We start from the raw sequence: 27055 nt of genomic DNA, 5'->3' as shown, positions 1-27055 counted from the left end.
CACACTAAAGCTTAATGCCAGACTTTAAATTGAGCAAATGAAAAATGCAAGTTAATTTTATCCACAGTATAGTTAGCACCATGGTATCATTCTTGGTGAGGGCAGGATGCTACTTCCAGCATTCAGTTCTACCATGCTCCCACTGGTTGGAACAAATAAGTAAAACAATAGTCCAAGACAAAGTATTCCCCAGCAGGTAAACAGGTCCCGTTGTAATAGGCAAACATAGCAGAAAAAGACAGCAACAATGCCCGATTGCTTTTAAAACTCAGTTTTATGACAAACTTTTATTATTGTGATGTTATACATGAGAAGGCAGTTTGACAATCTGATTGTTGTTTTAAACAGTACAAGGCAACAATTAATGTCGCTCATTAATTAGGGGGCGCTTACATTGTATAATGATTTGTTGAAAGAAATGTTTGAATTTAATGAGTGGGAGGTGATTTATATATAAATCCATTTGGTCTTTTATGAGTCTTTGTTTGTATATGGTCTGATGAAGCCACGATATGTGGTGAAAGCGCTTACCTAGAAATAAATGTGTTTTTGATTTTTATTGGATGGTACATCGAGTCATGCTTCAGTGTACCGTTGCTGCCTTTTGCTGCTTTGTTTGCCTATTACAACAGGACCTGTTTACCTGCTGGGGAATACTTTGTCTTGGACTAATTTATAAAGTTATTGTCGCTCTTCTTATGTGCATTAATAAGACATTAAGGCTTGGGTGTTCATTTAAGTAGTTTATTATATATAAATACATCAGAATGGATAACAGGAACATTAAACTTAATCCTTCTGAATGACTACATGCTTCCTTGCTCTCACTCTGGCTGTGCACTCAAAATGACACTGTTGCTTGCACATGCTCAGAACTTACATGCATGTGTTGACTCACTGGAAAGCTTCTTAAAGGTATATCGCACACAGTGATCTACAGTTATGACTTGCTGGATGAAGAGGTAGGTGGTAGAAAATGTCAACTGCCATCATTAGTTTTGTTTAATCTCCATCTAATTTATTCTATTAAGCATATTATTACTATGATGCCTGTGCCCTGGCCCAGCAATCAAGGAGCTTCAATCCTCGCTACTAACACCAGCGAGGGGCGTCTCTTATAGGAGGAAAGGATAACAAATACACACAGTAAAGTGCAATTTCCCTTAATAGCACACAGAGATCACAGTCAGTCTGGGGCTGGTCACTCCCTTGCTCTCCAGGTCCCCAATAAGACTCCCCACTGGCACAGCTATAGGGTCCAGATCTCAGCCTAGTGGGCAAGCTAAAACCTCCAGCACCCTCTCTGTCCAGCCAGTGCTTCATGTCCCTGCCCAAGTAGCTGACACACACACACACACACACACACACACTTTGAGAAGAGTTTATACAACCACACAGGCACTCCTGGGGAAGGCTGGCACAGGCTGTCCAGCTGTGCCCCTTTTTCCCAGACTATACTGTAGAAATCACTGCCACCACCCAGCTAATATTTATCAGCTACTAAAAGGCCCTTAAAAGGGTGTCCAATTATTACTGTGCAATATTATTATCCAAGTGGTAGTATAGCCCACTGCTAAAGCTATTGGAGTGGCTTTGTACAATTTTACCAAAGGCATGCAGGTACTCTAAAGAGCTTAAATTATCTCTACAAAACAGCCACGGTTGAAAGGGTTTAAAATATTTAATAACAAATAGTCAAAACACAAAACAATACTTTTTACTACACACTGCTAGTCAAGGGTTCAGAGATCACAGAGAAATACTTAAAATAATTCAGCAGTACATTTCTAACATCACAGAAAAGCACTTCTTTCTAGTTTCTAGCTATTTTCTAAGAAAACACAAATCTAAGATAAACTTCCATATAGAACAAAGGCAGCGCTGAGTTGGATGGTCAAGACAAAAATGCCTAATGGTCTTTGATTCTCTCTGTTTTTAAAATCACATTCCTGGTTCACATTATATCATTCTTCACACTTCCCTGGGTTCCCAGGCTAACAGGCTACATTCTTTAGTAAGCTCACACCAGGTCAGGAAACAAAGCTATTAAGGACATTTATGCATGCAAATTCTGGCCATTAAATCTGGCCTTAAAGCAATAGCAAGAATTCCTTCATCTAGACCAGCCAGAGCCAACTTTAAAGATCAAAGACAGTCATAAAATGCTTGACTTAGCTTCCTTACAGCAGAGTGCCTGTTACATTTTTTCAGTTCCACATGTAACTCTATTTTTACCATTAATATTTACAGATGACAGAATTATCTATAAAATTCTATCTGGCTAGGCTGGCAGCCTTCACCTATCTTCACAATTACTAAAATGTATAAATGACTCTTCAGCATCTACTTACTGCAGAATAATTACCTATGATTGCATTCTTACTTTGAATTTACACATCCATAAATTTCATTACTTTTTTGCCATTAAGGGGTTACAACTTACTGAGGTTTACTGCATACTCAACTAAGACTTTTACACCAATGCAGCAACAATTAAGGTTTCAAAACTTTGACTGTAACTTGAGTGATAATTGGCCAATGCAATGTAAAATAAAACATATTTAGTAGTATAACTAAAACAATGTCATGATTTAAATCCTATTCTGGACTAAGGTTTAAATGAGTATGTAATAAACTGCTTAATGCAAGGTAGTATTACGTATATAATACTGTGGATTTAAATGATAAATGCTAAATTCAAGTTTTTCATTATAGCTTTAAGTTTTATAACGGACAGCTTTGACCTTACTTTGGTCTACAATGGACTGTATTGTAGCTTCAGTTACACAAAGTACTTAATCAAATGAAATCAGGGATGATGCACAGTGTTACACAGTGGTCAAGTTAGGAATATAAGGGATGAGTTACCCCAGAACGAAAGCATTATATCCCTAAAAATGTAATGTAAAAGTAAAATAATATAAACAAAATATTATCTATATAGACCTTTTAACTAAGTTTAGAACCATTCAAATAGTGACTTACTTCATCTTGCAAATGAGTGTGAGACATTTTGTAGAAGTACAAAGCAAAAAAAAATGTTTGTTTTGTTTTGGAGAGGAGGTATTTCAGACTAAGAATCTTACTTTCAGGGTCTTCCTTCAGGCTTTTACAATGTAACACTTTTTGATTTATGTGATGTAATATTTGGAGAATTTTGTAAATTAAAAAAAAATTATATTCTGATTAAAAAAGGACATCCTTACTGATAATGCACCATTCCGAAGAAGGGCTTTATTTAATAGAATGTATGGATTTGTAAAATTGTTTTTCTTTTCACTTATTTTAAAATCAAGTGTAAAGGAAGGCTCTGCACAAAAAATGTTCATACTTTACTATTATTTATTTATTTTTTTTTATATACTGCCTATGACAATGTCTAGGCACCTTATTGCCTTGTATCTTCTGTTTTAGTCACTATTGAAATTTGGAAAATTATCAGATTAGAAGCTTTGTTACTTTGCTATATAAAGAGTGACCCTTGTAATCTAAATAATCATTTGTATACCTCATATTACTGCTTCAAAACCATTGTTTTAAATTTTACTAGTCCTCATTATAATGTCATTAGTTTTTAACTCAGAGCATACCCCTCAACAGTACAGTTTTTCCACAGAATGTCCAGATTTTTCCCTCATATTTTTGGCCTGCTTTTAATAAAATTGTGGTTTTCTGGAAAATTAGTGGCAAATCATTAAAGGTTGAAGTAAAAAAAAAAAAAACATGACAGCCATTTGAGTTTAGACTTCATGCCATTCAGAAAATTCATGCTAATGTAAAACCTGTTATTCTATCAACTTTCTAAGTGTGTGAGAGCAATATTTAAAAATTGTCCCTATTTTTGGGTTTTGGTCCCACTTTTATTCATGACTCTGTTGAGAATTCTTACTCTGCGAGGTTGAGAGGTATGACTCCAATAGATATCATCACTGAGAAAAAAACATTTTGACACCTAAAATGAGGCTTGGAAGAGTGTCATCATCATCATCTTTCTAAATCATCATCATCTAGAATCTGACATCAGTCATCCATTTAAAATGGCACCCTTCTGTGACTAATACTCCATGAGATTGTTGCCCACTGTTCTGTGGACTTTTATTGCACAAATGTTTCTTCTTTTCCAGAATGCTTATGATCAGACAAGTGTGGAATAAATGAAACATTTGGCTTACTTTTCTCTACCTCACAACATTTTTTTTTGTGTCTCTGTCTATAAAATGTTATCACTTAATTTCCCTTTGAACTGATAGTACTACAGGATAAAGCTTTTACCAAATCATAAAAACTGAAGCTCTCAAGGGCTCAAATATGAGGTTTGGCATAGGGAAAGGCTTCTCCTACACTAGATAGAGTTTTGTCCCAGAAAATTCTGCTTATTTTGCCAAATCTATTACTTTCCAACACTGGTAGTTTAATCTGCACCAATACTTTCCAATTATTTCTCCCTGTACTGTTGGTATTTATTTAAATTCTAGAAAACTAATAAAGCTGAATATTTATTTCAATGTGCAGTAAAAAAACAAACAAAAATAGTTTGTCTATATTTTGTACTGAAACACTAATACTGTATTTATTTATTGCTAGATGACAGAACTTTGCAAAGAATGTAACATATTGTTTCAGCAAATAATTTACTTTCACCACCTTTGCAGTTACTCATCTAATATTGAATAGAGTTTAAATAAGTATGGAAAAGGCCACAGATGAAGTAATTAGTGGTTTCATGTTTCACTTGTGGGGAAACATTACCACACATGATACCAAAAAGGGAACTGACACCAAGAGTAACAAATCTGTTTTTCATTAAAATAGTTATTTGTACTAAGATCAGTCACACAATCTCTGGACTTCAAAGAGTAATGAAAAACAAACACAAAGTAGAATATCTAGCTATTATTGTACAAGTAAGCAAATAGCATTGAGAGTTCAAGGTCTCATGGGTAATAGCAACTTTCCCCATTTAAAATGAGGTTAAATCCCCTTATACAAAGCATTCTGTGAGTTACTCAGACTGATTCTGAGTTTTATGTGACTTTAATGCTCATTGGCTTTTTCTGTTAATGAGTAGTCATGACTGAGGATTACAGGAGATTACTAGGCTATTGGCCTTGAGGCCCTTATAAGCCTAGCCAAGAGTTTAGCCCATGTTTAGACAAATCAGCACCTGATGCCCCTGTCCAGCAGGGACACAGGTGGAATCCCAGGGGAATATTTTCTGTTTCCCATCCAGTTATCCAGGTTATACTTCAAAAGGGGTAAAGAGGTACTCTGCTTGATGTGGAGAGGGAGTCTATTCCATAGATGGGGTGTCTCTGGGACACACATCTGTCCTGCCAACAAGTCTTGTTGATATCACAGACCAGGTTGAGGCAGAGTGTATGGGTTACTTAAGTGGAACTTGACTTATGGAGGGGTGGGGTCCGTGGTCGCCTTGTATGCCAGACAGAGGTCCCCTCTGAGAAGTCTGAACTACATAGAGGGATAGGGCTTTTAGCCTATCTGTGTATGGTAGATGTTTGAGGCCCTGGATTCTCCTGATGAGGAACCTCTGTGGTCTCTCCAGCGGCTGCATGTGCTTTGAGAGGTACATGCCGAAAGGGGCATTGTACTCAATAATGGGCCTTATAAGAGAAGAGACGAATACAGGGATGTTATAACCTCCTTGTCCCTGGATGAGATACCCTTACTTATGAGGTAGGGCATGTAGAAAGCTTTCCATACAATGGAAACAACACAACCTGGGTGGTCAAATCCCTCATGAGTGATTGTGTGCTTAGGACATTGTTATTAATGTGATAATTTGTGGGGACGTCACTCTCCTCAAAGGGGATGATGCATTTTTTTGGTATTCAGCTTGAGAGCATATTTCTGGCACCACTCATTTGCCTGAATGAGACCATCTGGGAGGATGTCCACATCACTAAGGGAACTGATGACAGCACCCAGCTTGCAGTCATCTGCAAACATGGTCAGCCATGGCCTCCTGGTTTTGGCATGCACCTCAGAAAAGTATATCCCAAATAACAGAGACCCCAAAACCAAACACTGGGGTATGCTGCTTGTTACGGGTCTACTGCTTGAGGTGGCATCCCCTATTTTGAATATGTGAGTTCTACCAGTGAGCCAGTCTGCTACCCATCTGGTAACATATGGATTGATGCCTAGTTGAGAGAGTTTATCTATTATACCTGAGTGGGGAACAGTGTCAAAGGCTTTGGCCAGGTCAAAGTAGGGGGTGTGCACTGTCTTCTCCTCGTCCATGGCTTTGGTGACTGTCTCAAAGAATTTTACCAAATTTAGTAGATATGACCTTGCCTTGATGAAACCAAACTGTGTAGGATCAAATGTTTGGAGGTTGCCAATGTCCTAGTTAATGAGGTCCATAATAATCCATTCCATGGCCTTGCAGATCAGGCTAGTTAGGCTGATGGGTCTATAATTTTCCAGATCGGTGGATGCTCCACCTTTGTGTAAAGGGATGACAGTGGCTGTCCTCCACTCAGGTGGAATGAAGCCAGTACTCAGGCTTTGATTGAATAGAGTGCCTAATGGTGCTGCAAGTCCCTGCCTGAGTTCACGTAGAATGTAGCCTGGGATGTTATCGGATCCCATTGAGGCTGTATTTTTTGCCTTTGAGAGAGCAGTGATACTCCCTAGATATAAGGGGAAGAGAGCAGGTACTGGGCATGTTCTGATTTACTGATGGGGGACAGAGGGGTAAAGTGTTCAGTGAATATGTCAGCCAGCAAGTTTGCTACATCTATGGCATTTGTATATGTGGTGTCCTTGACCACCAGTTCTGAACAGATCTGGGTGCTTCCTTTGAGGTTGAAGACGTATGTGAAGATGGCCTTATGATTGTCTCTAGTAGATGTGGCCAAGTTGGACTAGAAGTTTGCTTTGGAGGATTTCAGTAGTGCTTTTGTTTGTTTGTTTAGGCTAAGTAGACATTGCTTCCAAATGGGCACCTGCTCTTTCTGGTCTTGGACAGCAATTTTTCCTTTTGTTATAGAGCTTATTTATTGTAGATGTCCACCAGACAGGTTTACTCTTCCTTGTAGAGGCTGATTTAGTCCTTTTGGGTATTCCTGATTCCATGCATCTATATAAATGCTTGTATAGTGCTTTTTGTGTAGTTGTGGATATTGGTGCTAGTTCCTACACAGGGGGAGAGGGCTGTGAAGCTGTTTATACCATCCCACAGGAGGCTGTAATCAGCTTTGGAGAAGTTTCTATGTCTGATCCAAGCAAGCGGGGGGTTGGGGGAGATGGTGACCTCAAAAGTGAAATCTTTGTGATCAGATCTTACCAGGGAGGATGATACTATAGGGGTGCTGCAGTGGTTACTCATGTTGGTTAATACCAAGTCCAAGATATTATCACCTCTTGTGAGGGTATCGACTAGCTGTTCCAAAACATTTGCATTGACAAAATCAAGGAATCTCTGGGCATTTGTGTTCTCGCATGAGTAGTTCTTCCAATCTATGTTTGGGAAGTTAAAGTCACCACGGATCAGGGTAAAGGGTTGAATCTTGATAGATTTGAACAGGTACAAATAGGCAGATTGGGCATCTTGAGTGAGATTTGGGAGTGGTAGCTAGCTATGATTTGAATATGGGTCTTGTCAATGGTTAACTGCACCTGGAGTGTCTCCTGTGCGTCATACTGTTTGACCAGCCTGGAGGTGTGTATGTCTTTAATGTATATTGAAACTCCATCTCCTTTGGCTTTACTGCCCACAGTTTGGGGTCTGAATGTATGATGGGATGTGTAACCAGGTAAGGCTGGGGTGCTCTCCACAGCTTTGATCCAGGTTTCTGTGACTGCACATGTGTCAGCATTTTCCATTGTTAGGAATACTTCAATGATTGCAGTTTCATATTTAGACTCCTAGCATTTAGCAGCTAGGAGTTACTGAGAAGTTACTTTTCATTAATTTTGTTTTTATTCCTGTGCATTTTTTCATGGCAAACTAGCATACATACCCTTTGTTCCATATACCTGCAGGAAAAAGCAAACATTACATAAAATTATAATCCACATCTCAATCTTCTTCCTTACCATTTCAAGAGAGACTTTAAAATGCGGTGCTGTGACTCGGCAAGGAACAATTAGGTCTTTACCCTCAGTAAAATTCAGAGCTACTGATTCTTGTTCAATAAAGGGACTTGAATTGTCTGCAAGAAGAACAGAGAAAAGTGAAACTTGATTGATCATGCTGTTCTCGTAATTTTGTGCTGGCCCTTTTTTAATTACATCAGCTAATTATCATGAATAAACTATATTCATTTCTGCAACATATTTATATGAAAATGATGGAGCAGAAATTCAACACTGTTCTTCAGGCATATATACAATGACATAAAAAGGTACCTCTCATCCATGTATAGTGACACAACCAGGCGTTCTGTGTTCACTCAAAAATAAAAACAACTAAGCACTTTCAGACAGATTTATTGAACTGTTGTTATAGGGTGAGAATACAATTGTACTTCACAGCTTCATGTGAAGTCAGACATGTCCACTGTCAACATTGCAGTTCTGAACTCTTTGGGAGGTGGGTAGCTATCCTTCCCTAAGGATGTCTGCCACATGCTGGAAATAATTGTGGATAGTTAGGCATTTAATTCTCAAACAATGGCAGAATTCCCACCATTGCCTTATAACCATAATGGTAATGGAACTCAATAAAACAGATATGGTTTGATTTACCAGATGGAGAAAAACTATCCATCATAATGAATTTCTTTGTTTCCAACAATAACACACAAAACTTGCAAAGCCTTAATCACAAAACATTTAACATTTGATGGAAAAAAGCAAGACATATCCCTTTTGAATAAGTATAAGCTCTTGAAACTTACTGCATATTTGTAAATCAAATGGGACTAGGGATACCCATTACAGGCAATTAAATATGGCCTAAAACTTAAATAGGACTTGCTGGAGGGGCATATTTATCTCCCAGTGACTGCCACATCTTTGGAATAGGCTACCAATTCATGTAAAATGGAACACCTCTATGACACTGTTCAAGAGGACCCCTGACGAGTGGATGGGGCACCGTAAATTCTTAACTGGAATAGTGCCCACAACCCCCCTGGACATGGGCAGTCATCACTAAATGCAGTCTTGGGCACTGACTTGTACTTCTATGGTATTACATTGGGTTGAAATGGCTAGGCTTCAAATTATCCCCGTGTTGATAGCCTAGTAATCTCCTATGATCCTATGAAACTCTGCCTGCTCAGTATCCATTTCCCAAGAGTTCATCTGTTCTTAAACAAAATGCACCTAGTTGAAAGTCTTACCTAATGTTTGCATTTGTGGATAGCACAGTAGTCTAGAAGTCTTATTTCACTGTACAAAGATGTGGTACAGTATTTTTAATTAATGTTGACTTAAACTGTGCTTAATACCAGAAACTTTGCAACTTTCTTCTGGCCCATTAAAGTCATCAGGCTAAGAGAGAACTGCAATTTCTGATATATTGCTATTCATTACAACAGAACTTTTGCTCTAAAATAGTGAAGCTGATCTATATAAACTGATCTGCAAACTTTACACTGATGGTCTTAAATAAATTGTCATTACTTTTTTGTATTAAATATTTCAGGTGAAAAATAGTACCCCACGAGGCTTCCACTATGAGTAGATGAACTGAATGCACAAAGGATTGGAATCTGTTTTATGTTGCAATTGTTACTGCTCATTTATAGCCTGTTTAAATTGTAAGTGCTATTCTAAGCCTCTTAGTTTTGGTTTAAGCACTTGGGCTTTAGACTAACAAATTATCTCTCCCTGGCCTTCTCTCTCAGATTCTGAAAATTATGGATGGACAATTTCCTATAGTTTCTCCTGCCAGTCTGGTTGATATGGGCATCCTGAGACAGTGTAGCAACTCCCTTATGTACACAGACAACTACCTACTATTACTACCACCTAGGAACATAATTTGCAAGAGATGCAATTACATTAGGAACCTACAGTCCATGCGCTCTCCCTCACAAGCCAGTATATCTGTCACTGAGAAGGTTGTCAACACAATCACTATACCACAAACACCACCCACATCTACACAACACACACCCACATATGTAGTGGTCCTCAACCAAAATATACCCAAACAAAGGAGACCTCCAAGGCAAAAACACACCTGATCTCCACACCACATACCACTCATAGTTCACTCACCTGTGTCTCACAACCACTAAGGATTAACCATAAACCCAACATATTAGTCATAGGAGACTCCATTGTGTGACACAAAGTGTACCTTTCACCAGGCTGGATAAAAAGAAAGTCACAGTTGTCTGTCAAGGGCCAGAATCTGCCATATCACACACGCACTCAAGTCTCTCAACAAGAGGTACTGTCATGACTCTGTGATAGTCCATGCTGGTGTGAATGACTTGAGATGTACCTCCCTTGACTATATGAAAAGAAACATTATTGAACTCGTTGAATATATGTCTGAATATATGGCATTCTCCCATCTCCCAGAATGATGCCTCAATACAAACAGAAAATATTGACTTTAACAATTGGTTTAGTTTCTGGTGTCATTCCAGAGGGATCCAGTAATGACAGCCTGGGAAGATATGATCAACAGACCACAATGTTTTGCCAGAGATGGCCTGCATCTGTCTCACTTGGGCTTCAGGCTTCTGGCAAAGGCACTTGCTTCCCCTTTAGTGCCTTTTTTTAGAAAAAGTGATGAGGTTAAACCTACCAGCATACAAATTTCAACAAAACTCAAATTAAAGGTCATGCTACTAAATTCCACAAGTCTAAACATGAAACTGCACTCATTGCAAGCATTCTTAACCCTGGAAAATGCTGACATCTGCACAGTCACAGAAACCTGGTTCAAAGCTGCAGAGAGCACCCCAGCCATATGTGGTTACACATCCTACCATACATTCAGACCCCAAACTGTGGGTAGTAAAGCCAAAGGAGGTGGAGTTTCAATATATATTAAAGACACACACACCTCCAGGCTGGTCAAACAGTATGACGCACAAGAGACACTCCAGGTGCAGTTAACCATTGATAAGACCTCAATACAAATCATAGCTCTCTACTGGCCCCCAAATCTGACCCAGGATGCCCAAACTGCCTATATAGACCTCTTCAGATCTATCAAGATTCAACCCTTTACCCTGATCCTGGGTAACTTTTACTACCCAAACATAGAGTGGAAGAACTACTCATGCCAAAACACAAATGCCCAGAAATTCCTCTATTTTGCCAATGCAAATGCTTTGGAACAGCTAGGCGATACCCCCACAAGAGGTGATAATATCTTGGACTTGGTATTGACCAACATGAATAACCACTGCAGCATCACTGCAATATCATTTTCCCATCTAAGATCAGACCATAAAGTGGTCACGTTTAAAGTCACCATCTCCCCTGACCCCCCCTCTAGTTAGAGTCAAACAAAAAAACTTCTCCAAAGCTGACTACAGCCTCCTGAGGGATGGTATAAAAAGCTTCACAGCCCCCTCCCCTCTCTAGGAACTGGCACCAGTATCCAAAACTATACCGAATTACTATGCAAACATTTATGTAGATGCATGGAATCAGAACTACCCGACAGGGCTAAATCATCCTCCACAAGAAAGAATAAACCTGTCTGGTGGACATCTGCAATAAGTAAACTCTATAACAAAAGAAAAAAAATTGCTGTCCAGTGCAAAGAAAGGTGCCCCATTGGAAGCAATCTCTCCTTAGCCTAAACAAGCAAATAAGAGCACTATTGAAATCCTCCAAAGCAAACTTCGAGTCCAAATTCCATAAGGCCTTCTTCATTGTGGTCTGTCGATTATATCTTCCCAGGCTGTCAGGTACTGGATCCCCCTGGAATGACACCAGAAACTAATCTCAAAGGTAGCATCCAGATCTGTTCAGAACTGGTGGTCAAGGACACCATATATACACGTCGTAGATATGCAAACTTGCTGGCTGACAGATTAATTGAAAATTTTACCCCTCTTTCCCCCCATCAGTAAATCAGGACATCCCCAGTACCTGCCCCCTTCCCATCATATCTAGGGACCAGGTCATCACTGCTCTCTCAAAAGCAAAACATACAACCTCCATGGGACCCAATAACATCCCAGGCTGCATCTTACATGAACTCAGGCAGGAACATGCAGCACCATTAGGTGCCGTACTAAACCAAAAATAGAGTACCATCTTTATCAGAGCTGAGTGGAGGACAGCCACTGTCATCCCTTTACATAAAGGTGGAGCGTCCACCAATCCAGGAAATTATAGACCCATCAGCCTAACTAGCCTGATCTGCAAGGCCATGTAATGGATTATCATGGCCCTCATTAACAAGGAGGTTGGCAACCTCCAAACACTCAATTCCACAGAGTTTGGCTTCGTCAAGGGGAGGATATGTCTGTTAAATGAGGTTGACTTTTTTGAGACAGTCACCAAAACCATGGATGAGGAGAAGACAGTGCATACTGCCTACCTTGACCTGGCCAAAGCCTTCAACACTATTCTCCACTCGGGCATAATAGGTAAACTCTCTCAAGTAGGCATCAGTCCATATATTATCAGATGGGTAGCTAACTGACTCACTGATAGAACCCACCTAGTCAAAATAGGGGAAGCCACATCAAGCAGTAGACCTGTATAGAGTGGCATACTCCAAGGTTTGGTCTTGGCACATCTGTTATTTGGGAAATACTTTTTTGAGGTGCAGGACAAAACCAGTGGGCTATGGCTAACCAAGTTTGCAGATGACTGCAAGCTGGGAGCTGTCATCAATTCCCCTAGTGATGTGGACATCCTGCAAGAGGGTCTCACCCAAACAAATGACTGGTGCCAGAAACATGGCCTCAAGCTGAATGCAAAAAAATGCATCATCATCCCCTTTGGGGAGAGTGATGTCCCCACAAATTATCACATTAATAACAGCATCCTAAGCACACAGTCAGTCGTGAGGGATTTGGGCACCCAGATTAATAGCAACCTGACTTTTGACCACCATGTTGCTTTCCTTGTACGGAAAGCTTTCTACATGGCCCACCTCATGAGTAAAGGTATCTCATCCAGGGACAAGGAGGTCATAACATCCATGTATTCTTCCCTTATTATTGAGTACAATGCCCCATTTGGCATGTACCTCACAAAGCACATGTAGCAGCTGGTGAGACCACAGAGGTTCCTCACCAACAGAATCCAGGGCCTCAAATATCTACCATACACAGACTAAAAGCCCTATCCCATACAGACTCCTCAGAGGTGACCTCTGTCTGGCATACAAGGCGATCTTGGACCCCGTCTTGATGGAACTGCTGCATATTTACAAGTCAAGCTCCACTTGAGTAACCCACACGTGGCCTCAACCTGGTTTGTGACATCAATAGGACTTGTTGGCAGGACAGATTTGTGTCCCAGAGAATCCATCTATGGAATAGACTCCCTCGCCAAGTCAAGCAGAGTACTTCTTTACCCCTTTTTTAGTGCAACCTGAATAATTGGATGGGAAATAGAAAATACATCCCTGGGATTCCTCCCATGTCCTTGCTGGACAGGGGAATCGGGTGCTGATTTATCTATGCATGGGCTAGGCTTATAAGGGCCTCAGGGCCAATATCCTAGTAAAGTACAGTTGTGTACACTTACCATAAATGTAGATGTTCGAGTGTATTCACTGTTGCAGTCATTACATTTGGGTAATCTGCTTGCAGGTTGCCCTCAGTCAGCCTGATTAACAGAGTCTTGGGTCCTGTGTCGGTTGCTGTCCCTTCTTTCATGACATCAGCTCATCAGGGGTATAAAACATGCAGCCGACGCCATTACATCAGTTTTTCTTGCCCCAGATGTCAGGTGCCCCCCTAATGGGGAGCAAATAAACATAAAAATACAAAGGTATACCTCCAACAAAGCAGCAAATACACCAAAAAGGCTTTTAAGCATAGTAAAGGAAAGTAGAGGTATAGCCAGAAGAAGTTAGGGGGCTGGAGGGAGGGTAACCAGGACTGCAACAGTGAATACACTCGAGCATCTACATTTATGCTAAGTGTACGCAACTGTACTATGTTTTTTGTGTTTCACTGTTGCAGTCATTACATTTGGGTAGATTCCCAAAACTATGGTTGGGAGGAGGAATTTATATAGCATTAATGCAAGCTATAAGGGCCTGCAAGACAGCAATGGCAAAGCCAGCTCTGGATTTAGAGAAAATTGATAAATGATAATGCTTGGTGAAAAGTATGTACAGAACTCCAGGTAGCAGCTTCTAGGATGTCCCTGGTAGGAACACCTCTGAGAAAGACTGCAGAAGTAGATGCAGCCCTGGTGGAGTGAGATCTAATCCCCTGGAGGATAGGTTTTCCATGGTGCTTATAGCAGAAATGAATGCAATAGCTTATCCATTTAGAAATGATTTGTTTTGAAATAGCCTTCTCCTCTGCCCCTGCAACAAATGCTACCAGCAGTTGTTCAGATTTTCTTTGAGGTTTAGTCCTGTCCAAGTAGAATCTAAGTTGTCTATGCACATCCAAGGAATGCAGAATCCATTCCCCTTTGTTCTGTGGATTGGGAAAGAAGGTTGGCAAATTAATGGACTGATTAAGGGCCACACTGGATACCACCTTGGGCATGAAGGATGGATTGGTCCTGAGTGACACCCTGTCCGCATGAAAGATGATGAAAGGCTCCACTGCCATGAGGGCCTGTAATTCAGATACCCTTCTAGCTGAAGTGATTGCTAAAAGGAAAGCAGTTTTCCAAGAAAGAATTCTTAAGTCTGCAGTAGCAGCTCGCTCGAAAGGAGGTACAGTGAGTTTCTCCAATACAAAGTTAAGGTCCCAGGCTGGAGCTTTCCTGGGAGGTCTCAAATTTTTGGCCCCTCTGAGATACTGCTTGAGCAGAGGATGAGAGAAGAGGAGAAGTTCTGTGTTATAATGAGCTGAAATGGCTGAGGCATGGATTTTAATGGAGGAAAAAGACAGGCCCTTGTGAAGCATCTCAGTTAAGTATTGTAAAATATAAGGTAAATTGGGCGCTGCTGTGCTCATGCCTTGAGACTGGTTCCAAGCAGAGAATCTTTTCCATTTTTCAGCATAAGCTTTTCTAGTACTAGGCTTCCTTGCCTGTAAGATGACATCCATCACAGGTTTGCTGAGGGATTGTAAGGGAGAGTTTAAGTAACTAGCCAGGCTGCAAGGTTCAATGTTGGAAGCTGAGGGTGCAGAATCTGGTTCTCCTGCTGAGACAGCAGGGAAGGGATTTGAGGCAGGTGCCATGGAGATAACTGCGACACACTGTGCAGGAGGGGGTACCAGTGTTGGCGCGGCCAGTCTGGAGCAATCAAAATCATCCTTGGTTTGTCCTGTTTGACTTTTAGTAGAACTTTGGAGAGCAGAGGCTGGAGGGGGAAGGCATAGACTGATAGGTTTTTCCAGCTGAAGGACAGAGCATCCACTTTCCAGGCTAGTTTGTGGGTAGTCCTTGTGCAAAATTTGTCCAATTGGTAGTTCTGGGGGGAGGCAAACAGGTCTATGTCTGGGCACCCCCATTCACTTGTCAACATGTTGAAAATCCTTGGTTCCAGTTTCCACTTGTGTGGGTCCATGAGGTTTCTGCTTAGTCCGTCTGCCAGTGTATTTAATTTTTCTGGCAGGAATTGAGCTTGTAGGTGCACTTGGTAGCTCAAGGCTGTGTTCCACAATGCCATGGCTAGTCTGCAGAGGGGGTAGGAATGTGTGCCCCCCTGCTTGTTTATGTACAACATAACCGTGATGTTGTCCATCTTTACCATTAGTTGTCCTGGAAGAATGTAGTCCTTGAAGGCTGTCAGAGCATTCTGTACAGCTAACATTTCTTTTTGATTGATACGCAGGTGTATTTGACTTGGGTTCCATTTGCCCTGAATGCACTTCCCTGCCAGGTGAGCCCCACATGCATAGTCTGATGCATCTGTTCTTAGGGTTTGGATGGCAGGGGTTAGTGTGAATGGTAGTCCCTTGTTTTGGTGGCAGGCCTCTGCCCACCAGAGGAACTCTAGGAGTAAGCAAGGTATGATAGGAATTATTGTTTCTAGGCTGTGAGAATGTTGGCTCCACAGGCTTTTTAGGTACCACTGTAGTTTCCTCATATTCAGTCTTGCATATGGAATTAGAAGAATGCAGGAGGCCATGAACCCCAAGACTTGCAGTATTTGTCTTGCAGATAGCAGGGTTTTTGTGGCCATTTGTTTGAAGTAGGTTATCAAATGAATTTGCTTTTCTGGCGTGAGGTAAGCCATCTGGGAAGTTGTATTTAATATTGCTCACAGGAATGTAATTTGTTGACAGGGTACCAGTTGTGATTTCTTTTCATTTACTGTGTACCCCAGACAAGTTAGAACCCTTTTTACAAATGCCAAATGATTAAAACGTTTGCCCTGGCTTTCTGCTTGAATTAGGCAATCGTTCAGGTATGGGTATATTTGAATACGACTTTGTCTGCAAAATGCAATAACTGGAGCCAGGCACTTTGTGAATACCCTGGGTGCAGTAGACAAGCCAAAGGGCAGTGCAGAGAACTGATAATGCGTGTAGCCTGCCTGGAAGCCTAGGTATATTCTGCAAGATTCCCTGATTGGGATGTGCAGGTATGCTTCTTTTAAATCTAGTGTTGCCAACCAGGCATCTTTGCCTAGCATAGGGAGTAATTGCTGAAGAGTCAGCATCTTGAATTTTGGAATCTCCAGAAAGATGTTTAGAGTAGACAGGTCCGGGATTGGACACCATGATTTGTCTTTTCTGGGTAACAGGAAAAGTCTGGAGTAGAAAACTTGTCCCTTTTCCTCTTCAGGTACCAGCTGAATAGCTCCCATGCTTAAGAGAGAAAGTACTTGTTTTTGAGCCTCTGCCCACTGGTTTGGGGGCATGTCCGGCCGCCCATTTGGTGTTGGCAATGTGTGGAAATGAAATCTGTATCCCTGGGACACTATATTTAAAACCCATTTGCCCTTGGTAATGAGTTCCCAGTTCTTTGCATGAAGAGCAATCTCCCCCCCCCAAAGGGGCAGTCATAAGATAAGTGCTTGGAAACTTTAAAAGGAAGTCATTGAGACTGTTTACCATGGAGGGGTGTCTTGTTATTCCCAGATTTGGAAGTGGAGGCCCCCCGCTGCTTAGTTCTGAGAGTCCACTGGGACTGAAGCCTGGGGTTTTTGCTGTGTCTGGGTTTGGCTTGAGAAGACCTGGAAGGGGTTGGAAAGGACTAATTTTTAGTAGACCAGTGCCTAGTAAATCTAAGAGGCTGCACTTGTAAAAAATCTTTAACAGTTTGCATAGATTTAGCTTTATCTTCCATTTTTTTAAGAACTTCTTCAGCCTTGTTACCAAACAGAGCTTATATCACGTTATCGAAAGATGAAAATAACGAATGCTATTTCATCGGCCCCAAAACAACTAAACATGAAAATATCGAAAATTCAGAACAGCGAATTTTTTCCCATGGAAAAAATTTGCTGCTCTGAAACACATACACACACAATACAAGCACATTAAACAAACAGCAACCACACACATACACTTAAATTCCTACATCTAACGCTACACTAAACTAAACATACACTACTATCTACCTACTTGTCTTAACCCTAACCCTAAGGTCCATCACTATCGCCCACTCACCTAACCCACGCCCTAACCCTAACTCACTTAAACCACCCCTAACCCTAAAGTCTGTCACTATCGCACACATGCCTAACTCGCACCCTAATCCTAACTCACTTAACCCACCCCTTACCCTAATGTACAAACAATCGCACACTTACCTGAACCCAACCCGTAACTTTCCTCTACAGTGCTAACAATAGCGAAGCCACAGAAACGGCCAACTGAATTCTTTCCCGAGGAAAGAATTTGCTGTTCTGCAGCATAGCTATTCTTAGCCTTCACTGAATAGTGTTCGATATCAGAACATTCAAAGTTTTAATACTTCGATGTTCTGATATAGACCCGCCAAACAGGCAGTCCTGATTTAAATGAGCATCCAACAATTTAGCTTTAACATGATCAGGCAAAGACTGCTCCTTAAGCCAAGTATGCCTTCTAAGCACAGACCAGCAACAGCAGCTCTGCAAGAGGCTTCTAAAGAATCAAAACCACATTGCAAAGTATGTTTTCCAACTTGTTCAGCAGAATGCATTAAATCCTGTAAATCTTTATTTTCCACACAGTCAGGAATCAACATCTTTTTCTGTTTAAGCAGTCCAGTAACATGTTGCTGATATTTTAACATATTACATTGGCAGTTTAAGGCTCTGATTGCCAAGGTTGCTGAAGTATAAACCTTTTTACCCCATCTATCCAGGGCCCTGGAGTCTCTATCAGAAGGGGTAGGATTTTTAGCAGTAGAAGCCTTAATGCCCTTGGGCCCCTGAGAAATAGTCTCTGGATCTGCGATAGGATTTTTGAAAAGGAACTTGTGGGACTTGGGGACCCTGTAGTATCTGTTAGCTTTACTGGGAGCAGGAGACAGGGAATCAGGGGTCAAACTGGATTCCGAGAAAACATCATCAACAATGTCTAGTACAGGAGGAATAGCCAAAGGCCTATGCTGAGGTAGGAGAAGGAAATCCTTAAGCCTCTTTTTTGAATCGGAAAATTACTGGCTTTCCAAGTGAAAATGCTCCCTTAGAGTATGTAAGGTTTCCCCAAAAGAAAAATCCTCAGAAGGGGAAGCAGAGGAAATAGAATCCTCTGCATCAGAATCCTCATAAGTAGGTAAGGACAAATTCAGGTCAACAGAAGAGTCACAAGAAACTGAATCCTGATCAGAAGATTCATAATCAAGCTCAGCCCTAGGCCTCTTAGAGTGTGGGGGGGGGGGGGTGGCTACTCCTGATTAGAGTCATTAGATCTTTAGCCATTTTTATCATTTGTTTTTTAGGCATAGGGGCCTGAGCATCGTTTTTTTAGACATGGATCGAGATTTAGGCCTTAGTAATGAAGGAGGCGTTGATTTAATATGCAAGCCCGTAGGCCTGAATACACCCTCAGAAGCCGGTGCCTGCACAGCGGCTCCGGACCCATCTAAGGTAGAGACATCCATGGGTTTCATAGTTGAAGTATCTTGTGGCATACCGGACTCCGTATGAGTCTCAGTAGAGGCCTGCGAATCAGAAGTAGCGGGTATCAGGGGCTGCAAAAGCACCTCACCGAGTACCGGTGAACTGGTGACTGGCATAGAAGCGTCGGCGGCAGTTTTAGACCTCGGCAGCCTGTCTCTGTCTTTATCTTTGCATTTTTTTTGGAATCCCTGTAGTCAGATGGCTAACTGATAACATTTCTGGATAATTAAACTGAGAACCAAAATATTTAGAGGCAAAAATATACTGACGATGGATAGTGCACTGTTTAAATAAAGCACAAAACCGACAGCAAGCAAGGTAAGTCGTGGTCAGGGCCTAGGCAAGGAATACAGTACGAATGAAAATCTTTGAGGTATTTGCCTTCCACAAGTAATACAATTATTAACATTTACTGACATTGGTAAGGAGCAAGAAGAAGTTTCCCCAACGGGGTACTTAGCTTTTAGTTGAAGACTTTGGTTCTGAAACTCGAAAACGAAAATTTCAGGAGTCTGCCGACTGGCACTTGTGAACTGCTTCTGCTTCCGGCACCGCACCGCAAGAAAGACTGATGTAATGGCATCGGCTGCATGTTTTATACCCCTTACAACCTGATTTCATGGAAGAAGGGACAGCAACCGATGCAGGACCCAAGACTTTGTTAATCAGGCCGACTGAGGGCAACCTGCAAGCAGATTACCCAAATGTAATAACTGCAACAGTGAAACACAAAGAACATCTGCCTATGATCCATCAACAACACATTTTTCCCATTTTGCACATGGGATTGTGATATTAAAATATAAAGATTTTATAGAAAAAAATGAAAAAAAACAGTAGAACAAAAAATGGAGGGACAGCAGCCCTGCAATTCATCAATACAACCTACCTCTTCTCCTGTACATAAATTACTCCATGATTTTCATGTTTGGGGACATCATTTGCTTACCTACTACATAGCTAGACTGTTCAGGAATTTAGTACTGTTTGCATACACTCCAGGGAATTCTGACACCTCTGTGAATTGCATGGTGATCTTTTATATGGTTTTAACCATGTATCATCTATGCACGATTACAAATAACATTAATGAATCACACAAAATATGTCCCATCACAGTCTTAAAACTACATTCTCACTTTCACCTGAGCATGCCCTGCATCATTCATTTTAAGTTCAACCTTAAAAAAAAACCTCCTTTAATTCTTTCATCTGTTTTCATATACCTCTTTAATTTCTACCCCATAGGCTAAATAACTTCAGCCTATTTACCCTTTTAATGTCAGACTTCTCCATCAGTTAAACCATTGTAGTAAGCATTCCCTAAACAGACTTTTTCTGAATCATAACTATACACGGGTCTATAACAAACACTAACTAGTAGACAACATAAAAGGAAAAATATTTGTTTTTCTCAAGTCCACAATATTAGCAAGGCATTCTCTCACTCATTTAGCCTTGGTAAGAATTGTTCAGCCATTTTAAGTGTTCTTCTTCTAATAAAATATCTTTGATGAATCTCATACAGCAAATACCTCCAACCAGTATTTTTATTATGATTTCTTTCAAAGAAAATAATTTCTGTTTCCTAACTTTATGCATAGCTTATGTTTTACTACCTGCTTTGGTAGCTCGCGCTCTCTCTCTCTCTCTCTCTCTATATATATATATATATATATATATTGTACAGTTGTATATTTATTGATTTACTTATACAGTTTTATTATATGTTTCAGTTGTATTTTGTCATATCTAGCAATAAATCTTTTTACAAATGTTTAATATTCTAATTGATTATACATGATTTCCTGATATTTTCTTTGGCAGCAGTGCGTTGCATACATTGTTGGTTTTGATAAAACAATGGTATCATGTCCTTATTTGGTATTTCTTCTCATGTCACTGTATAGCTGTTTTCCATAATTACATATGTTTAGCATAGGCATCGTATTGTATGAGGAGAGAAGTTGTTTTAACCTAAAAGGCAGTAGTCGCTGTATTATGAATATACTTCATTCTTTCATTATATTTTTGTCATATTTTTTTAGGTAGAAAAAAAGGTTAAATTGTTTTCAAACGCTGCCATACAATCTTCAGTGATAGCAGGATGTTTTATGCTGATGATTGGCTAACAAAAGTAAGTAGAAATATAAAATGTTCTCTCTCTCTCTCTCTCTGTATATATATATATATATATATATGGTGATCAACCAAACATACACAGCTGGTATAGAAATAATGGCTTCACTTTAATTTGGAAAAAACAGAACATGAATTATGATTGCAAAATAAATGATCAAATAATAATAATAATGATAATAATCAACGGACAGTGGTAGCCCACAAGTAAACAAAAGTGTCTATATAGTGTGTAGATAACAAACTCTGTAAAGCATACATTGCCCTAAGTATGACAAAAGTATTCAAGGAACATTGTACTGGTTTAGTGGCAGTATCTGGCTCTTCATTTAAAATTTTAAACTGAAAAAAAATAACAGGAGGTAAAAAGATGAGACTAAGTAAATGCCTCATTTGTAATGCAAATGCTGAACTGGAACAATATACTTTTATGAGACAGTGCTGCTGTTCTAAATCCCAACATAAGTTAATCTATTAAAGTGAGATAGGTAGCCCTTAACTAGACAGACAAAATCTGTTAATGCATTCCATTTATTTCTGTTTTGTTAAGTTTGCTCAATAATTGCGTAAGATGAGCTATGGCTTTTCTTTTTTCATCTTTAGGCAGAATTCTAATTACACTGATTTTAAATGTTCCCTATTAAATAAGTACCGTCTGTAATTTTAATTTTTTTTTATTTATCCCTTTTTGATTGGATTAGTGGCCTCTTTTCACAGGAGACCTGTGGTAGTATTTAAAGTACCTGAGGGAAATTTGGCCAGGGTATTGGGGACCTTTTTCTACTCTCTTTGATATGTACCATGGCAACGTTTACATTTATCTGAGTTAACCACCAACACAAACTTCTCATCCTTAGAATGGCACACTCAAGAGGCAGTACTGCCGTAGCATTCTGATCTTCCAGCTCCACAATCCAGTGTGCTGTGTCTTGAGCCACTGACTCTCCATCTAATAACAGCATGTTTTCATTACAAATTTGCCATCTATTAACCAGACCGCTGACTTTTATAAATCTTGAACAGATTGTAATATGATGAGGCAAATTAATTCAGTGTACTAGAACATTCGTCCATGACAAGATTCAAAAAGTCACATTCCTAAGGAAAAAAGAATCCCTTGCTTTGAAACACTAAACTTGTCTAAGATAATCAGCATAACTGCAGGTTGCTAAGAAGTCACTGTAACACTAAACAGTAAATATAATTTGGGTTTACCCATGTGCAGTATCACATTTTAATCAAATTTTCTCAGTAGTGAATGCATTTTTCAGTGAGAAACCAGTCACGTTATGGATGGTACTGGCTTAGGTAGCATAATAATCCACAGAACTTCTAACATACAAAGAGGAAGGATCTGGAAAACACTTGTAACCTTGCACAAGACACTCTACAACAGGTATCGGTAATAAATATTAAAATATGCAGCATATCAAAGATATAAAGTGAAAACCACTTGTCACATATGAAATCATAATCATGAGATTGTAGAGTTCAAAAAGGGGAGTGAAAGAGACAAGCTTTAGTATGACAGTGATGTCTCCTGAAAGATCCACTGTTACAGTAAATATCCTACATAACTGTACTGTCTTCAAGGAATCATTAGATACGGGCAAATTCCTAAGTCTTGCAAAGTTATCACGGGAGGTAGAAAGTTGTAGAATGAGTTGCATCATATTGTCACAGCAGTAGTATCTCATGTCCTGTCCAAAAACAAGTTAGTACTTCATAGTATTTGATGAAGATGTTGTCAGTTTGTATGCTGTAGCTCCATGTCCTTTTTTATCAGATACGTTATAAATGGCTGGATAAGTAACTGCTGTGCTGAAAAAATGTACATACGTGAGCATGTGTGTCTGTGTCTGTCTAGTCTTTCCATCCATCTTCAACCCTCTTTTCCTCTTTTGCACATTGGGTCTGGATATCAATTCAACAGTGACAATCATCTTGACTCAAGGTTTACACTGCTGTATGGCTAGCCCTGCTGCGGTAGTTCATCGTACCACTCACTCGCACATGCACTTGCACCAAAGGCCACTTCAGAGTGTCCAGTTCACCTACTGCATGTCTTTGGAATGTGGGAGGAAACCAGAGCACCTGGAGGAAACCCACGCAACCACAGGGAGGACATGCAGACACTGCACACAAGGCACCCCAGCCCAAGAATCTAACTGGAGAACCTCTTGCAGTGAGGTGACAGTGCTAACCACTGCAGCTGCCCAATATATTATGTGTATATATATCTATATCTATATATATATATATATATATATATATATATATATATATATATATATATATATTTATATGGAGAGGGAGAAATACAAATGTATGAAAAAGTGCTTTGCATGAGTTATGCTCATTACGTGAAACAGTAACACAGTGCTGGCTTCATGTTGTAGAGGGATGAATCCCTAACAATAATGCAGATAATCCAAAACTGAATATCAGCTTGAATGGTCGAAGGTGAAGCAAGATGAGAGCGAGTGGCTATCACCATCCTGATGAACACGATTCTTCACCTCACTGCAATAATAGCACCTGCTGGAGAGAAAAGTGCATACAGCTGCAATCAGCACATGTACGTCACCTTGTTAAACCACATTCGTGTAGCAGCCTTCACAGATTATGTATAGGGAAGTCTAAACCCACGTGAGAAGGGATGAATGCAAAAAAAAATGAAAGAATTGATCTAGAGGAGTTATTGTTCAGTTATTGTCATTATGACAGCCAGTTTTACAGAAAATATTATCAGAAAGATGCAATCTGTTCATCTTTATGTTTCAGGGGAAGGGCATGCTGGAAGGTGTTTTTTAGAAACAAGACACGTGATCTTCTGAAGCTGTGGAGATGAAGTGTGATTACACCTGTCATGACGACTGAAACATTGCATTTTTCTGCTAATATTTTAAAGTGAATTGTAATCTGTCTGGTCAAATAGGAGTTTTTCTCATAGAAGCAGAACAGATGTCTGGGCTTTGACATCCTCTGGCAACTTCTCTTGTGTTTATGAATTTATTCAGAGGCAATACCTGTAATAGCAACTGTAGATGCAGCAACTACTGAATCTTATGATGATTTTAAAGTATATATTCCTAGCTTGTCTATAGATCATAGGAGATTACTAGGCTATCAACCCGGAGGTCATTTTAAGCCTAGCCATTTCAACCCAATGTAATACCATAGAATTACTAGTAAATACCCAAGACTGCATTTAGTGGAGACTACCTATGTCCAAGAGGGTTGTGGATGCTATCCCCGGTAAGAATACATCCAGGTTCCTCTTGAACAGCGTCACAGATGTGCTGTTCACCTGAATTGGTAGCCCGTTCCAAAGATGCGGCAGTCACTGGGAGATAAATCTGTCCCTTTAGCATGTCCTATTTGAATTGCAGGCCATATTTAGCTTCCTGGAATGGGTAACCTTAGTCCCATTTGATTTATAGATATGCAGCAAGTTCATTAGGTTTGGGTCTTGGATTGCTCTGTAGTCCAGGCATAATTTTCCCCTAAGAAGTCTATATGATATGGAATATAGTGACAGGGGCTTAAGTCGGTATATGTAAGGCACATGCTGGAGCCCCTTGATCTTCTTTGCTAGAAACATCTGCGGTCTCTCCAACTGCTGCAGGTGATTAGTATTGTACATGCCAAACAGGACATTATACTCAATTATGGGCTGGATAAGTGCCGAGTATAGAGGGGTTATAACCTCTCTTGCGGCAATGCTTTTACTAATCAAGTGTGCTATATAGAAGGCTTTCCTTACTACAGTAGACACATGATGGTCAAAGTTAAGGTTGCCATCAACTTGTAATCCCAAGTCTCATACCACTTCATGGGTACTTAAGATATTGTTGTTGATTTGATAGTGTGAAGGGAAATTGTGCTGAAGGGAATGATTGCATTTCTTTGCATTCAGTTTCAGAACATGACTAATGCACCAGTTGTTGGTCTACCTAAGACCTACTGGAGTATACTGTCATCATTTAGGAATTCATTGATTGCACCTAGTTTGCAGTTATCTGCAAACTTGGTCAGCCACAACCCCTTAGTTTTGACCTGACCTTCTGAGAAGTATACACCAAACAACAGGGAGCCTAACACTGACCCCTGTGGCACCCTGCTGGTTGATGTGGAGTCACCCACTTTGATAGTGTGTGTCCTGGTTGTGAGCCAGTTGGAAACCCATTTAGAACGAAGGGGTTTACATTCAGTTTGATAAGTTTATCAGTAATTCCATGTATGTGGGATTGTGTTGAAATCCTTTGCCAAGTAGAGGTATGCTGTGTGCACAGATTTGCCCTCGTCCCTGGCCTTGGTCACATTTTCAAAGAAATACACCAGGTTTAACAGGCAGGATCTGCCCTTGATGAAGCCGAACTGGGTAATATTTAGGGTTTGGAGGTCACCTATGCCCTTATTTACGGGGTCCATAATACGTTCTGTTACCTTACAGATGAGGCTGGTCAGACCTATGGGTATGTAATTCCCTGAGTCTGTTGCTAGGCCACCTTTGTGGAGGGGAGTAACTGTTGCTGTTCTCCATTCCTCAGGAACAAAGCCTGTGGTTAGGCTATGACTGAAAAGGGTACTTAATGGTGATGCTAGTTCATGTTTTAGCCGGTTTAGAAAATAGTCTAGGATGTCATATGGTCCTATAGAGGCTGTGTTTTTTGCCTTGGACAAGGCATTGAGGACATGCTCTTCAGATATGTAGGGTGTGTTTGAGGGAAGGTTTGTGATAAGATAGGAGGGGGTAAGGGAGTGAAAGTTGATCCCAGTAATCAGGAACTTGGGGACGCACACAGAGAGTAATCTAGCCTTTGACCATCACATGTCTACTCTACTGAGGAAGTTATTCTATGTTGTAAAACTTATAAACAAGGGTATGGCATCTCTAGGTCCAAGGAAGTAATTCCACTGCATTCAGCATTCATCAAACCTATCATTGAGTACATTGCCCCCTTTTGTATATATCTAACCAGGCATATCCTACAATTGGAACATCCACTGGGGTTCCTCACTAAAAGAATAGAATAACATGTCTTATGCAGACTGCCTCAAGACCCTATCACTGCATTCTGTCTCCAAAAGGCTGTTGAGGGGAGATACATTCTTGGCATGCAAGGCATTGTCAATCCACACTCTGATGGACCTCATGCATATTTGCAAAACAAGCATCACCAGAATTACCTGTTCTAAATACTTAAACCTCTCCTGTAATATAAATAGGACCTGCTGGAGAGTGAGGTATGTATCCTAGAGATTATGCTGCCTCTGAAATAGGCTCCCCATCCTCGTGAAGCAAAGTTCTGTCTTAATCCAATTCAGGTGTAAATTGGACAACTGGATGGGGAACAGGAAATTCATCCCTGGTTTGGCACCTATGTCTCTCATGGACAAAGGCAGCCAGTAAATGGTTCATCTCCCAGGCCCTTGCTTATAAATGTTTCATCTCCCAGGCCCCTGCTTGTACATGTTTCATCTCCCAGGCCCCTGCTTGTACATGTTTCATCTCCCAAGCCCCTGCTTACACTTATTAGGGGTACCAGAACTTGTCAGGGATTTGGGATACATGGCTAGGCTTAAAAAGGCCCTTGTGGTCATTAGCCAAGTAAACACCTACAAAACTAAAAACATATATATATACTCTAGCCCAGACACTAGGAACTAATGAAAACTTTCTAGGAATTGATCTCAGCATATAGTCAATAAGCATTCCCATACAGTCCACCATTTGCAACAGAAGCTTCTTGCCTAACAGTTAGTAAGCACTCTTATATAATCCTAGAGTCCAGCACTTCCAGCATATAGGTCAGTAAG

At 40.3% G+C, this 27055-nt stretch overlaps 1 protein-coding gene across 3 annotated transcripts in view; it reads right to left on the bottom strand.

Annotated features, from left to right (window-relative positions):
- Positions 1-27055, bottom strand: part of LOC122790141 (vascular endothelial growth factor receptor kdr-like) — a 674216-nt gene that overhangs the window by 429918 nt on the left and 217243 nt on the right. For all 3 annotated transcript variants that reach the window (XM_044057728.1, XM_044057729.1, XM_044057730.1), the window contains exon 4: positions 8062-8177. In XM_044057728.1, the coding sequence (XP_043913663.1) occupies positions 8062-8177 (116 nt within the window). The remainder of the gene's footprint in view (positions 1-8061; positions 8178-27055) is intronic.

The sequence above is a fragment of the Protopterus annectens genome, chromosome 15.part0 (genome assembly GCF_019279795.1).
Source record: "Protopterus annectens isolate FY-2018-M chromosome 15.part0, PAN1.0, whole genome shotgun sequence".
Classification (NCBI taxonomy): domain Eukaryota; kingdom Metazoa; phylum Chordata; order Ceratodontiformes; family Protopteridae; genus Protopterus; species Protopterus annectens.
Note: the sequence above shows the minus strand (reverse complement) of the source record. Positions and strands in the feature narration are given on the sequence as shown.